The sequence below is a fragment of the Trichogramma pretiosum genome, unplaced genomic scaffold (genome assembly GCF_000599845.2).
Source record: "Trichogramma pretiosum strain Unisexual culture from Peru unplaced genomic scaffold, Tpre_2.0 scaffold128, whole genome shotgun sequence".
NCBI lineage: Eukaryota > Metazoa > Arthropoda > Insecta > Hymenoptera > Trichogrammatidae > Trichogramma > Trichogramma pretiosum.
This window is the reverse complement of record NW_019640818.1, coordinates 264,760-279,787: the sequence shown is the minus strand read 5'-3', so window position 1 is coordinate 279,787 and position 15,028 is coordinate 264,760. Positions and strand designations below refer to the sequence as shown.

The 15,028-nt window shown below is 35.6% G+C and overlaps 1 protein-coding gene across 1 annotated transcript in view; it reads left to right on the top strand.

Annotated features, from left to right (window-relative positions):
• Positions 1-13,945, top strand: part of LOC106649152 (protein scarlet) — a 56,521-nt gene extending 42,576 nt beyond the window's left edge. The window contains exons 8-10 of the mRNA XM_023462597.1: positions 974-1,079; positions 5,537-5,637; positions 13,567-13,945. Of these exons, the coding sequence (XP_023318365.1) occupies positions 974-1,079; positions 5,537-5,637; positions 13,567-13,736 (377 nt within the window). The 3' untranslated portion in view covers positions 13,737-13,945. The remainder of the gene's footprint in view (positions 1-973; positions 1,080-5,536; positions 5,638-13,566) is intronic.
• Positions 13,946-15,028: the final 1,083 nt, after the last annotated feature.

Below are 15,028 nucleotides of genomic sequence, written 5' to 3'. Positions count from 1 at the left end.
CAACGCAAGTTATACGCATATCTAAGCTACTTGTCGTAGAAATCCAGGAGCAAGTATTAATCGATGGTACCCCAATTGGTTTCATTTTGTTCGATAGCAAATTGGCCATGGTCGCAACCAAAAGCTAGCCATAAGATGAATTGTAGCTACTTGTACATATAGCAAAGTGAAATTAATTTATGGAAAATGATAAAAAATGAATACTAAATTCTAAAAATTTGTACACACAAGTAGATACAGTTCATCTTATGGCTAGCTTTTGATTGCGATCATGGTCAATTGGCTATCGAACAAAATGAAACCAATTGGGGTACCATCGATTTATGCTAGCTCTTGGATTTCTACGACAATTTAGCTTGAGGTTGCGTTGATGGATAATGATCCATCGAAGAAAATGAAATGACCTAGAACTTAGTCGTGTTAAGCCATCACTTAGAATCTTACGACAAACAGCTTAGATATACTCAGTGCTCTTCGCTGAAGGGTCATAGACTGATACAAGTTAATTTATGTGTTTGTAAGTACTTAACTGGACAAAGTACTTTCAAATGGGGTATTGAAAAAGGCTCTTATGCCTGTTTTCTGAAAAAAAATTTTTTTTCACTTTTTCAGCTTAATACAATAAATAGAAATATATAATTATTAAAGCCCCCTTTGAGCCCTTAAGTAGAAACTGCGCAGTGCAACGAGAACATTTAACTACTTTAGGGCCTAATAATTTCGAAAATTTCCGCAAAATTTCTACTTTTTGTCATTTTGACAAATAGTATACTATTTTTTAATGTGCTTATACGATAACAAAAGTTATATACAATATTAAGATACTGTTTTTTGTTGAATTAATATTAAAAAGTAGGCAGATTTACCCATATGAGCCTTTAAAGATAATTGAATAAGAAGCAATACTAATCTAATCGACCACACTACTTTCAGCATTGGTATTTGTATCAATTAATTATTATAATTTTTTTAGGATTTTTTTTTTCAGTCGCATTCAAAAATATTTCATTGGCCATGGCTTATTTAGTTCCATTTGATTACATTTTAATGATAACTATGGGGTCATTCATAAAATTAAGGTAAGATATTTTTACAGTATTATTTTGAATTTTAGATCGAAAGTATTTTTTTTAATTAAAAAAAAAATCAATTTTAACTTAAATTATTATAAAAAACTCATTTTTCGTGTAACTTTTCGATGTCTATTGACAAGAAATGCAGTTTATTTTCAGATGACATAAAGTTCCTATCTTATTCTTGATGTAATACTCTAAATTTATAATACACCCACACACTTTTTTTTATTTTAAATGTTGATAAAATACACGAATACGTCTGGCCAAGAGTATGAAAATTCGCCGAGCTTAATCATTTTGTTGAAATTTAATGTCCAATAGCTGGAGTTTGTATTTTATCTGTATCTTTTTGAAAATTCCAAATTTAACACCGTCCATTCCAGGTGAGGCACTGTCCTTTTTATCCTCTAAAGCCACGTTAAATTCTTCGAAGTCAATTTGCATGTCCAAGAAGCCGTTGGGCTCGCAGGCCGGTTCCTCATCTGACAAAATTTAATTATTAATTCAGATTTTTTTCTAAACTGAACTCTGTGAGTAAAATTATTTGTCTATAATAACATATTAATAAATTTTAAAAATGTTGAACTTAGCAATACAATCAACACACATTATGTCTCTACATGTGTGTGTGTTTTTTTTGTCAGATGTGGACAGAGTAAACTCTGCAGACAGTGGCCCCTGTGAAATCAGGCATCCCACCGGAACCGTCGTTAGACATTATTTCGTAGGCACCCCTATAACAGCGTCACTCTTGCATCTTAATCTGCCTAGTTCATACATCCCCCATTCACCAAGCGGTGATTCGGGGTTCAGGGGCAGTTTTCATTCTTGGATCTTGATTGTTCCATAATTGTCACCCGCCAGTTGATTACCCAGTCCCATGTTTGCAGCATGTCAAACAGGGGCCGGGGGAAGGGCGGGAGTCAACCTCAGAGCCTACGTTCCTCAGCATCAGCCCAAGCTCAATAATCTCTCAGCGCTACATCATCTCGATGTCAGCGATGAGGAACATATATCTTAATTTCACATACCATGTGTTCGTTAATCTTCCTTAGGTTCAGAGCATCCCCCTAACCATCGATATGTCAGAAAACCGCAATAATATCCTCTCTCTGCCTCAGCCGGTGACCGAGACAGAACTGAGAAACAAAACCTTCTTTTAGTTTCATGTAATACTCTCCGCTCTTCTTCGGTTTCAGGGCGCCCCCTTAAGCCATACACTAAGCACATCAAGTGCCACTTAGCACACTTCAAACAGCATGCCTGGCTCTTTCTTGAAGCCTCAGTTGCTTCATTACAGTGGAGACGAATGAACTTACCGCTTCCCAGCCTAAGTTCGAGCTGAGCATGTACGCTACAACCGTTTCCGAGGTTATCGGCTACCCAGCTGCATTCCATAAAGATTCGCGCTCATGCGCAAATCTCGGGCAGCAGAACAGTTCATGCTCTGCATCTTCGTCTTCTGTAGGACAAGAAGAGCAAGTCACCAGGTCGTCATGCCCAAAACGGCACAAGTATCCCCTGAAGCATCCGTGCCCCGACAGCAGCTGAGTGAGATAGTAGTTCATCTCCCCATGCTCCTGCTGAACCCATGGTCTTAGGTCCGGGATTAGCTTTGCTGCCCATCTTCCTTTCTTTGACCCAGCCCATCATCTCTGCCAATCATCTGAAAAGTGCGTTCGCTCAAGTGTTCTATCTCTATCTAAGAGAATGCCTTCTCTATTGCCAATTCTATGAAGCCTTGTTTCTTTCGTCCGCTTCAAGGTCCAAGGGTAGCACACCCGGGAAGACGCATGCCGAATCATTTGAAATCGTGCGAAAGCCAGCAATAACTCGTAAGCAAATTCGTCGCCTTACCGAGCTGATCTGTCTAGAATAGGCCTTGACGTTCAGTGCCCCATGCCAGATGGGAGCCGCGTATAAGATTACAGATCCAACAACTGAAGCGAAGAGCCTTCTTCGGGACTGCCTAGGTCCTCCGACGTTCAGCATGACGCGCAAGAGCGCAGTTATAGGCCAATTGTTTGTAGCCAACCTTGGACAATTCTAATTACTCTGTTTGCTTTCAGTGTGACATCTTCCAAGTGCATCACCGTTACCACAATTGCTATATCGTCAGCATAACCGACAATTTTAGTACCTTGGGGAAACTGGACTCTCAATACACCATCGTACATGATATTCCAAAGAGTTGGTCCCAATACGGATCCTTGAGGGACACCTGCAGTCACTTTATACCTCCTCATGCCTTCATCTGTATCATACAATAGTATTCTTTCACTGAAGTAACTTCTGATAAGCTTCAACACATAGTCTCGGACCCCCAGGTTCATGAACGCTTGCAGTACTCTCGACCATCTAGCCGAGTTGAAAGCATTCTTCACATCCAGCATTATTATCGCACAATAGTTCTTAGTGCCTCGTCTCCAACGTTTGCCGGCAATTGCACTTCTCGCTGTCTCTACCACGATCCGAATGGCGTTGAAATAGCGTCCGCACTGTTTGTGTTGCCAGGGGCAAGTCTGTGAGCGACAGCATGATCTGGTTTTGCAGCTTCTTCATAACGATTTTGTATGGTCGTCCCCATGGGCAGTCGTCAACTGACTGGAGTAGGTCCTTCCAATATTGATGCTTACTATACTTTATCGCTTTTCGCAACTCCGATCTTGCCTCTTTATAACGAGAATGGTAGTGTGCTCTGTCAACTCACACTCGCTGAGCAGTTCTGCGCGCACTGATACAGCGCAGATGAGCGATGTCATCATTCCACCAGTACACTGGGGGCCGGGCTTTCCTAGGTGTAGATCTAGCCATTGATGCATCGTATGCGTATGACACGAAGCCCATTAGCTTTTGAGTCTTCTCGGCTGCTGAACCGGCAATGCTCCTCGTCGAAAGACTTTATGTTCCATTTCCGCAGCCGAGCCAGTGCTTTTTTCCTTTTTTCATCCATGAGCGTAAAAAGTATAGCTGTGTGGTCACTCTCAGTGTGGTCGCCAAGCACTTTCTACTGGTTTACTCTTGCCACAATTTGCGTACGACACTAACAGCGCAAAAATAAAAAATGCGTTTTGTTTGTCATGGCGAGGGCCACATCTTCCCTTAGTTTCATGACCTTGGCTTAATTTATTGCAAAGTTATAAACAATTGAAAAAATTGCCATATTTGGAGGTTTTTTCAACTTAACGGATAAACAAATGAACCGATTTCAACTTTGAATACCTTAAACTGTACGTCTTAAAAGGACCTAAATTTTGCATCTGGATTTTTTTTCCGTACAGTTTATGATGAAAAAACTACAGCTGAAAAACGAATTTTGGTAATTTCAAGGGGCCCAATTGTTTACATTCCCATCAGTTGCATTGTTGCTTTTACACTACTTCAGTTCTAACATCTAACACTAACTTTTCCCGGTGTGAATTTGTAGTTGCGAATTTTTTCACTTTTAAAACTAATTTGACTGGACTATGCCACCCACGTGATTTTATGTCTCTCTCTCTCTCTTTGTTGCGATCAGCTCGTGGTCACGCCGCTGAACCTGTAACAGATCTCATAATAAGTACAAATTATCGTTGTATTGGCTTTATGAGAGACAGAGACAAGGTCTTGTCCAGACTCTCGTCGCACTATATGCTATATCTATATTCCTCTAGGTCCAAACCTCTTGGATCTATGTAGGGCCTTAAAGTTGAATTTTCTTTTTCTGATGTTGTTTTGCTTGGAATACTGATTTTCTGGGGTTAATATGAAAAAATCGTGGTTTTTTATGTAAAATTTGATGTAGATTACTAATTTGTACTTAAAATTCATATTTACAAAATAACTGAAAATAGCATTAATGTCCAAAAATAAATATGTTCATCTTCTTCGATTAGGCCAATTTTGTAATATGTTAATCGACTGATCTATAGCTCACTTTCTATAAATTTTGTTCATCAGCAGACTAACAGACTTCATTATTTATTAAGGAAAATTATAGAAAAACAATGTTTCTTGACTCATATATCTAGCTCCATAATAACTGCCGAACTAAATACAACACGCGAGCATGCATGTGGGCAACCCCGGCGACCATACATGATCATAAATTTCTTGAACAAGGTATCTGCGTTTGTTTTAGAAACACGATTATAAAATTTCTATGAGAACTTTTTTTTGGTAAAAAAAGAACATTTTTCAGTACTGAAGATGAACGAAAATGTTTATTTTCGGACTTGAAGTCATTTTTTCCATTTGTAGAAGGTTCGGAGCATACAAATGGAGTTTTCCAATTCAAATTTGAATTTCTTATCACATTTTACACAAAAAACCAACAGTACCCCACTAGTCAAAGATTGGTACATTTTCAGTAAGCATGAACATAGTTTAAGAATTTATAGAAATAGCTCAATAATTTTTTATGTTATTTATACATTGGGATTGTTTTGTTACTAAGCAGACTCTTTATTAATTTTTTACAGTTCCTTGCCTTTATATATTCAATGGGTGAAGTATTTTTCATGGCTCCTATACTCTACAGAAACAATCTCAATAATACATTGGAAAGATATCAATAATATTTGTAAGTAAATTGAGATTTGTTACATTGACAGTTTTTATATTACAAGGTTCCAATCAATAGTGTCTCAAGTGGGCTATGATATATAAAAAATTGCAAATGATAGTAAACAATAATTGAGTTTATATAAAGAAATAGGGCGAATAATAGTAAAAAGTGCCTTATATAAATGAAAATAGTATCTCACGTCACTATTTTTGAATAAATAAAATAAATAATTCATTCACAGACAAATGACTATCTGGTGAATTTTTTACTCTCTACAATGTGAGTGTTCTAATTATAAAAGGAGAGATAGAACTAGAGAGTATTTACTTTATTTTAATGACGTACGTGTCATCTTAAGGGGGGAAAGGTACCAAAAATCTCAAAAAAAAATTTTTTTTTTATTGACTTTTTTGATAACATTTTTCCTCAGCTTCCCAGTGACATGATCGGAATTTTAAAATTTTAACTGTATCGTGATGTACAGCCTATTAACTACCGTTACTTTCACGATTATTATTTAGAAAAAATGAATGAAACAACTCAAAGGTATATCGTTGCCATTCTCTCATGAATCTCGAGACTTTCATAAGTCGCTAGCGCCATCTATTGATACTCGTTTTATTCTTTGGTTAGAGTACATCTAGCAGAAATTTCTTTGTTTACATGGCTATAGGTGTACAGTAAAGCCACCACTCGCAGCTCGTGGGTTTCGACATATCTGCTGTCTCTCTCTGTTTCGTGCGCGAGCCTGGATCAAATGTCAATAACAGTCTGCTGACTGCATCTTGATTTTCCAATGGCTAAAAATTACATTCTTTTGAAAGTGAAAAAAGTACATGTACAGTGAAGTTGTATCTTTGCAATTGACATAGTGTTTCATAATAAATCTATGAAGATGTTTCAATAGCTTTTTATGAAAATGTGACATATTTAGCAGATCAAATTCAAGAAATACAGCAGTACATATGTAAATTGACATATATACTGGGATGCACTTTTATCGCGTCGCGAGCTTTCTAAGCGTGCGTGAGCATACGCGTATCAAAGTGTTGACGCGAATAAATTAATGTTTTCGCGTCTCCTTTTACTCCGACCCAATAAATTAATACCAAAGTGAGGATGATTTTTAGTATAATGAATTCGTCACGGGGTAGGTGATTGCATGCGAATTAACAGTAAATATCAGTGTAAGTTTAAGAATCAAATAACGATTTATGGCATCATCTATTGACTGAACAGATTTAAATGTGATAAACATTACTCATTTAATAGATCATGACTTTATAGATGGGTAAGGCTCAGAATTTTTTAAATAAACCTGCGCTCGTATGTCACCGATCTTGACGCGCTTATGGTATGTTATATTACATGGTAAAAAGGTCCCAAAACCAAAATTTTAGACCCCCTCCCCCCTCCTACCCCCCTCCATCCCTATAAACGTCCATTTTCTATCTATATTTTTTCTGAAGGCCTGAAGCAATTAAAAAATCTGAAAAATTCACAAAAATACTTTTAATAAACTGAACAACCTCGAATTTTTTCAGATTTTTTGAGTGCTTCAGGCCTTCAGAAAAAATCATTGAACATTTTGAAAATTCATGTACGGCGCTACGATGCAATACAAAGCCTGATCTTTTTTTCACTCATTTTTGACATCAAAATACATAACCTCAAATTTTTTCAGATTTTTTCAGAGAGAACGCTGACGTCTAGAGCCGAAAAACCCTATTTTTTAACGAAAATAATTTTTAGGGACGATACGAAGCCTTGAAAAATCTGGAAAAAATTTTTTCTCGTTTTCTTCATTGAAATACATTACCTTGAATTTTTTCAAATTTTTTAATTGAAGGCGATAGCATCTATGGCTGAAAAACGCTTTTTTTATGAAAAACGGTTCCTGGAACCCAAAGGTTCCGGTAAAAAAATTTGAAAAAATTTTTTTCGAATTCCTTGTCGAATTTTGAAAAACTTTGACCGTCGCAAAATTTCGATTGGAGTTTCCTAGCTCATTATAGAGCATAACAAAGATTCGAGCGAAATTCTGAAGACATTCATCACAGTTACATTATTTTTCAAATTTCTTCAGAATTTCGCTCGAATCTTTGTTATGCTCTATAATGAGCTAGGAAGCTCCAATCGAAATTTTGCAACGGTCAAAGTTTATTAAAATTTGACAAGAAATTCGAAAAAAATTTTTTCAAATTTTTTTTACCGGAACCTGTGGGTTCCAGGAACCGTTTTTTATAAAAAAAGCGTTTTTCAGCCATAGATGCTATCGCCTTCAATTAAAAAATTTGAAAAGATTCAAGGTAATGTATTTCAATGAAGAAAACGAGAAAAAATTTTTTCCAGATTTTTCAAGGCTTCGTATCGTCCTAAAAAAATTATTTTCGTTAAAAAATGGGGTTTTTCGGCTCTAGACGTCAGCGTTCTCTCTGAATAAATCTGAAAAAATTTGTGGTTATGTATTTTGATGCCAAATATGAGTGAAAAAAAAATCGGGCTTTGTATTGCATCGTAGCGCCGTACATGAATTTTCAAAATGTTCAATGATTTTTTCTGAAGGCCTGAAGCACTTAAAAAATCTGAAAAAATTCGAGGTTGTTCAGTTTATTAAAAGTATTTTTGTGAATTTTTTCAGATTTTTAATTGCTTCAGGCCTTCAGAAAAAATATAGATAGAAAATGGACGTTTATAGGGGTGGAGGGGGGTAGGAGGGGGGGAGGGGGTCTAAAATTTTGGTTTTGAGACCTTTTTACCATGTACTATAGCATGCCAAAAGCGCGTCAAGATCGGTGACATACGAGCGCAGGTTTATTTAAAAAATTCTGAGCCTTACGCATAGATATATCTTGAAATATGTGTAGCTAGCTCACTGACTACTTCGGATTACGAAGCTTGGTCAGCCTTGCTTTTCTACAACTAACAGGACTTTACCTTCAGAGTCGGGGTCGACTGATTTACAGCTGCTCCTGGGGCCCCGCTTGCGCTTGGTTTTTGGTCCCTGCACAGGAATTTTGATAGAGAACTCGCGAGTATGGGTTATCCGAAAATGAATGATGTGCGTTCTCTTTGACTCTCCCTTGCATTGAGCAAGGATGAAGTCAAACATAGTTTGAGACAGAGTGAATGGGCGAGAGCTTCTAACGGCGCTTAAATAATTTCTAAGACCTGATAAGGAAGCTCTTGCGATTGATGAGGTGTAGTCTAGTGGAAACGGGCTCCAAGCTAGGCAGGGGGTAGTGGCGTCGCTACTCACATTGGCTTCGGATTCGCGGTACTTTGAATCTGGTCACACGAATTCACGAAAAATGCTTACGTTCTGCTCTTTCACTCGCGCTGCGATATGCACTCACGATTGTTTTGCAGACACAATTTCACGATTGGCCGCGCGATCTCATACACGAAACGGAAACTCTCGTGCCGCGTACTTGATCCCGATCTCGATTCTATGGCAATTCACGCGTCGCGAGAGATTGGTTCACGTGAATCGATAAGTAAGTAAAATAGAATGAACAATCTAAGTTGAGATAACAACAACTAAAAATTGCTAATGCGAATTTGACTATTCGTAATTGAAAAGTTACAATAAACTAAACGTGCTGGGCTTCGAACTCACATTTCTACCTTAAGCGTCAGCCCATGTGAGTGGGGCGCTCTCCTTTTCCCTTTCTTCTCCTTAGGGAGTGATGAGTGAGAGTTGTGACTGCTTGGTCACGTGAGCTACGTCGCGAGAGTGGTGACATCGAGAGCTCATACTATTGCGCGGCTTTCTCTCCTCTGTGTCTCTTTCTCGCTCGCTGCGTCCACGGACTAATCTTGCGAACGAAAATCGTTTGTGTGGTCGCAATACATCAGTGTATATGTATGTCACTATACTTTATATATGTGTACATGACTGTATCATGCATATTATTCATGTATATTGTTACATGTGATAAACAAGATTAGTGATAATTGATCAATTTTGAGTGATTTTTTTTCCAACTATAGATCCAATGTTTTATGAATGTGAGTGAGTAGGTAGAGGACTGAGTTCAAGTTCTAATGTGAGATTGTGTATATTTGTGTGAAAAGTTGATTTGGACATAATCGACTGAGTTACCAGTTTCCCCATAAAACCCATATTAGCGTATACTAACATTGCTTTGTTGCCGTAACTTTCCATGTGAACCGTTTGAGCAAATGAGCTGAAATTTTCAGGGATTGTTATACACGAGAATGGCTACAAACGCAAGCACTTTCAAAGGTATTGGGACAAATGAGCACTTTTTTCAGGCTATATGGTAGCATAATCTGTCATTTTATCATATATATTAATGAATAAATATGTATATGTGGCTGGCAAATTGTGTATAACTAATTAAAAAATCTGAAAGTGCTTGCGTTTGTAACCACACATCTAATGATCAAAATGAGACCCCAATGACCATTATTGAACCATCGGTTCTAGCTGGAACCTACGGCACAGGGGTACCTGGCAGGACTGTGGGCTTGCTTCATCGAGGAGGGTTCTATGGTGACTGGGATTTCAATTTACATTTACCAGAGTAAAAAACTTTTGAAAAAGAGTGAAAAAAACAGAGTTTTCTCTGTTTATTCCAAAAAAATTTTTTTCTTCATTTTTAATAAATTTTTTACAAATGTAGGTTTAAGGTACCTTTCCCCCCTTAAAAGGGATTATCTTAAAGGAAAGGAAAGAATAAAAATCTTTTAGAATAAGTAAAAAAAGTTGTGTGAATTTATCAGATTGTTTGCTAGATTTTTCAAAAGTGTGTTGACATTTTTATTACTGAAACTCCGTAAATCTGTTTTAAATGTTTGTAATTGATTTCATGATGTACTCCGGATGCTGAAGAGGTCTAGAGTCCAATTGAGTTCTTCACGAACGAATAATATTTTTCAATATAATTTCCAAATTTAAAAAATTAGACAAACAATTATACAAGTTCTTAAAAAGATCCTATCGTACATTATTTTCTAGCACTGTGCTAAGTTCACATTTACGCCCCCTTTTCCGAGTCATGAGTCGCACTTATGATTTTGAGTCCTGAAAAAAACTTAGATTCAATTTTTTTTATGAAAGAGACTTAAGGGGGGAAAGGTACCTTAAACCTGGATTTAAAAAAAATTGATTAAAAATTAAGAAAAAATTTTTGTTTTTCACTCTGGAATATGTGAATTGAGGTCACCTGTCACCATAGAACCCTCCTTGAAGAAGCAAGCCCATAGTCCTGACAGGTACACCCTGAGTCGTAGAACCCAGTTAGAACAGATGGTTCAATCATGACCATAGGGGTGATTTTGTTCATTAGATGTGTGGTTTCAAACGTCTTCATTAATCATAAACAATTTGACAGTCATATATGTACATTTATTCATTAATAGAAAACATGATATAATGAAGATACTGCTATAATACAGCCTCAAAAAAGTGCTCATTTGTCCTAATAACTTTGAAAGTGCCTTGCGTTTGTAGTCATTCTCATGTAGAACACTTCCTGAAAATTACAGCCCATTTACTCAAAAGGTTCACATGGAATGTTGATACAGAGCAATTTTAAGATGTAACTTAACTGCCCAAGTGTTGAAAAATACAAAAATACTCCAATATATGTAATAAAATTAGTCTTAAATCAGTGAGGCCGTTTAAAACTTTTTGAGCAATGGAAAAACAGCAATAAAATATACATTTATGCAATAGTATGACGAAAAATGTCTTTTTTTGCACATTTTTTAGTGCGCAAAAAGCGTTTTTGGACACTTGTGTGCGGTAAAATGCCCCATTTTGGACACGGGTGTGCGGTAAAACGCCTCATTTAAGTGAACGTATTTTTCGCCTACTATTGCATAATAGTTATTTATGTAACAAGTGCCCAAAAGGCGTTTTTGGGCACGAGTGGCTGTGGAAAAAGACGCGAGTGCCGGAAAAAGACATGAGTGCCGGCTGTGCCGGCACTAGTGTGTGTTTTTTCCGCACACTGTGCGCAAAAAGCTGGGCACGTGTTGCATACAAAATTTTATGCAATAGTAGGCGAAAAATACGTTCATTTAAATGAGGCGTTTTACCGCACACTCGTGTCCAAAATGAGGCATTTTACCGCACACAAGTGTCCAAAAACGCTTTTTTCGCACAAAAAAATGTGCGAAAAAAAACATTTTTCGTCATACTATTGCATAAAATTTTGTATGCAACACGTGCCCAACTTTTTGCGCACAGTGTGCGGAAAAAACACCCACTCGTGCCGGCATAGCCGGCACTCGTGCCTTTTCCGCACACTCGTGCCCAAAAACGCCTTTTGGGCACTTATTACATAAATAACTATTTCGCACATTTTTTAGTGCGCAAAAAGTATTTTTGGACACTTGTATGCGGTAAAATGCCTCATTTCGACCCTGGTGTGTGGTAAAATGCCTCATTTTGGACACGGCTGTGCGGTAAAATGACTCATTTAAATGAAAGTATTTTTCGCTTACTATTGCATAAAATTTTGTATGCAACACGTGCCCAGCTTTTTGGGCACTTGTTACATTAATAACTATTTTAACATATCAGACCCATGAGGACAATTTTTATTTATTTTAGACAGCCACACATAGTCAAATACGCCAAGTTCATCATAACATTTTTTAAGTTTCACTTAAATGTTAGTACACACTAGTCTTGGTTTCTTGTGGTGACTGGTGACTAAGTTAATTATGTTTAAATCAGTTTTTTATATGAATGTATAAAATTTCACATTAAAACTCCACCTATATTTTATTCGATTCATCTAAGCTGTTTATTTTATATATATCGTTACCACAAAAAGTTTCATTTAAAATTGATCGGTTTATAGATTTTATTTGATTCGGAATTTTGAGAGCCATCAGTGAAAAAACATCTTTTCTCGTTTATCATATCACAAACGCCAAAACAGATATCCCAAATCTTTACAAAAAATCTCAAATAGGGCTTAAAATTGAAATTTTTTTTATTTTCAAGTAGGACTTTTTGACCCCTTTCCAATGCATATTTCGAATCTTCAAAATTTTGATAAATCACTGAGATACAGCTTTTCCGTGAGCTTTTTTTGCCGCGTACATTTCTTTAGAACATCAATGGTCCCAAACAAAACCCCTGGCGAGGTTTTTTCATTTTACTACTTCTTTTTTTTCTTACTTACTTTTTTTCTCTTTTTGTATGAATCTACTGATTGAAAGTGACCTATGAGTTCGATCACCTCGCTCGGGGTTGTGTTTGTGATCATTGATGTTCTACAGAAGTGTTTGCGACCCTGGTACTATAAATTCAACGGTTCGCTCTGAATGTTACGACAATGCGGTGCACTTTTCAAATGCCAGAAAACGAAAAAGGAGAAAAAACTTAACACGCAAAGTATACAAAAAATTCACAGAAATGGCTATATCTCAATAAATGATTAAAATCTTGGTGTTTTGAAAAATGCATTGGAAAGGAGATAAAAATCCCACTGGAAAATAAAATTTTTCCGATTTTAAGCCCCCTTTGAGCCCTTAAGAGATCACTTAAGGGCTTTATGTTTTTTAAGAGCAAATGTACATAGAAAAAAATTTGCTTCAACCCGTGAGGACTCAAAACGAGATCTCTCGCCTTTAGCCATCAAGTATGGGAATAACTTCACTATGTTCAGCGAAACTAAGATGATCATCAGCTTCAGATGATTTCTTATATTATCTTATATTATAACATTGAATCATGCAGTGAAAACACTTAATGAAATAATATTTATAGGTTAAAATATAAATTAATTTCACGAAAGAAAAGTCAAGAGAACTTAAATAATGAAATTTGATTTTCGGTTAGAACTATATTATTAATAATACATATTTATTTTATGGTACTCATCTATTCTATATACAATTAATGTTTTTGTATTTTCAAAAATTGATCTCTAATACATTATAAAATATTTTTTTTTGCAGCTTGTTATCCCAACGACGAAGATTTACCTTGTATCGAAGACGGAAATCAAGTTTTGCAATATTTCGATTTCCAAGAGGATAATTTTACTCAAGATATAATATTCATGATATCTCTTTATTTTATGTTCCATTTCTTAGGTTATATTATTTTGCTGAAAAAAAGTAGTTGATTAAACCATTCCAATTATTGATGATCTGATACTAAATGGAAGACATATAATGCACGATTCTAACCCGCATTAAGTTTATAGTACTTTTTTATTCGATTGTAAAAACTTTCAATTTTAACGAATGAATAAGTATGTAAAATTCAATATAACTTATAATTAATTCATCAGTTTGGTTTTTTTATTGACTAAACAGTAATGAGAATATTAGTTACTATAACCCAGACTTCTTACTAGAAAAAAACTGAAAGCAAATAAAATTTTTTATTCTACCGTAAAAATAAATCGATTATTTAGTAATTATGTTTGGAACAATGATTTTTCCGAAATAAACTGAAAAGTTTTCATAAAATTTCAGTAAGAATATCCGGAAAAAACTATACAACAAAAAAATGTTATTGAAGCTACTATATTATAGCAACTTATTAACTTCAACAAAATAGAAGTCTTAAAGCTTCTCAAGAACTAGTGAACGAAAAAAAAAACAGTCTGTAAACGCTTGTAAAATAAACGAGAGTTGGTTTTGTAAAAACTTTTCTTATGTACACAATATTAATTATTTATTGTGCCACCCCAACCTAAAGCAATATTTTACTCCCGCTGAGCGAAATAAAAATGTTAATTTAAGCCGGGGGATTCACAAAAAATTGTATTTGCATCTATGTAGCGAAAAAAAAGTCTCAGAACACGTGATTATCAGTCTCGGTTTCGCCTTGGATGATAAATTACACGTGCTCTGAGACTTTCTAGTTTTTCACCCCCTAGGCGTGCAAAATAGACTATTTCAGAATATTTCAAATTACCCTTGTTGAAAATAAAGACGTTTTTGATTGTATCTAAAATTGAAACAAACAATTACATCATTTTCAACGATAATGATATTTTGGAAAGTTTATTGGAAATTTCGTGAAATCAATATCTGACATTTTTATCTCGAATAAGATCATATATTTTTTTGGCATGCAATAATAAAAAAAAAGTAGTTTTTACGAAAAATAATGTCAATCATTCCAAAAGACAAATAATGAAAAAAAAACAATTTTAAGTGGAATGAATGTTTGATTTATTAATATCTTAATAATTAAAAATACTTTCAAAAACAAAAATAAAGGTAGGTGAAAAAGTTGAAATATTTATCCTGAGACCTGGACTTGAACCGGTGATCAGACGATTACAAGTCCAGCTCCCTATTAGTTGAGCTGTGCTATATACTGTTTCGGAGTAACGATGATGGCTTAATGAAAAATGTGTATGTGTTTCTTTTTCATGTTCATTTATCTCATTACACTTATACT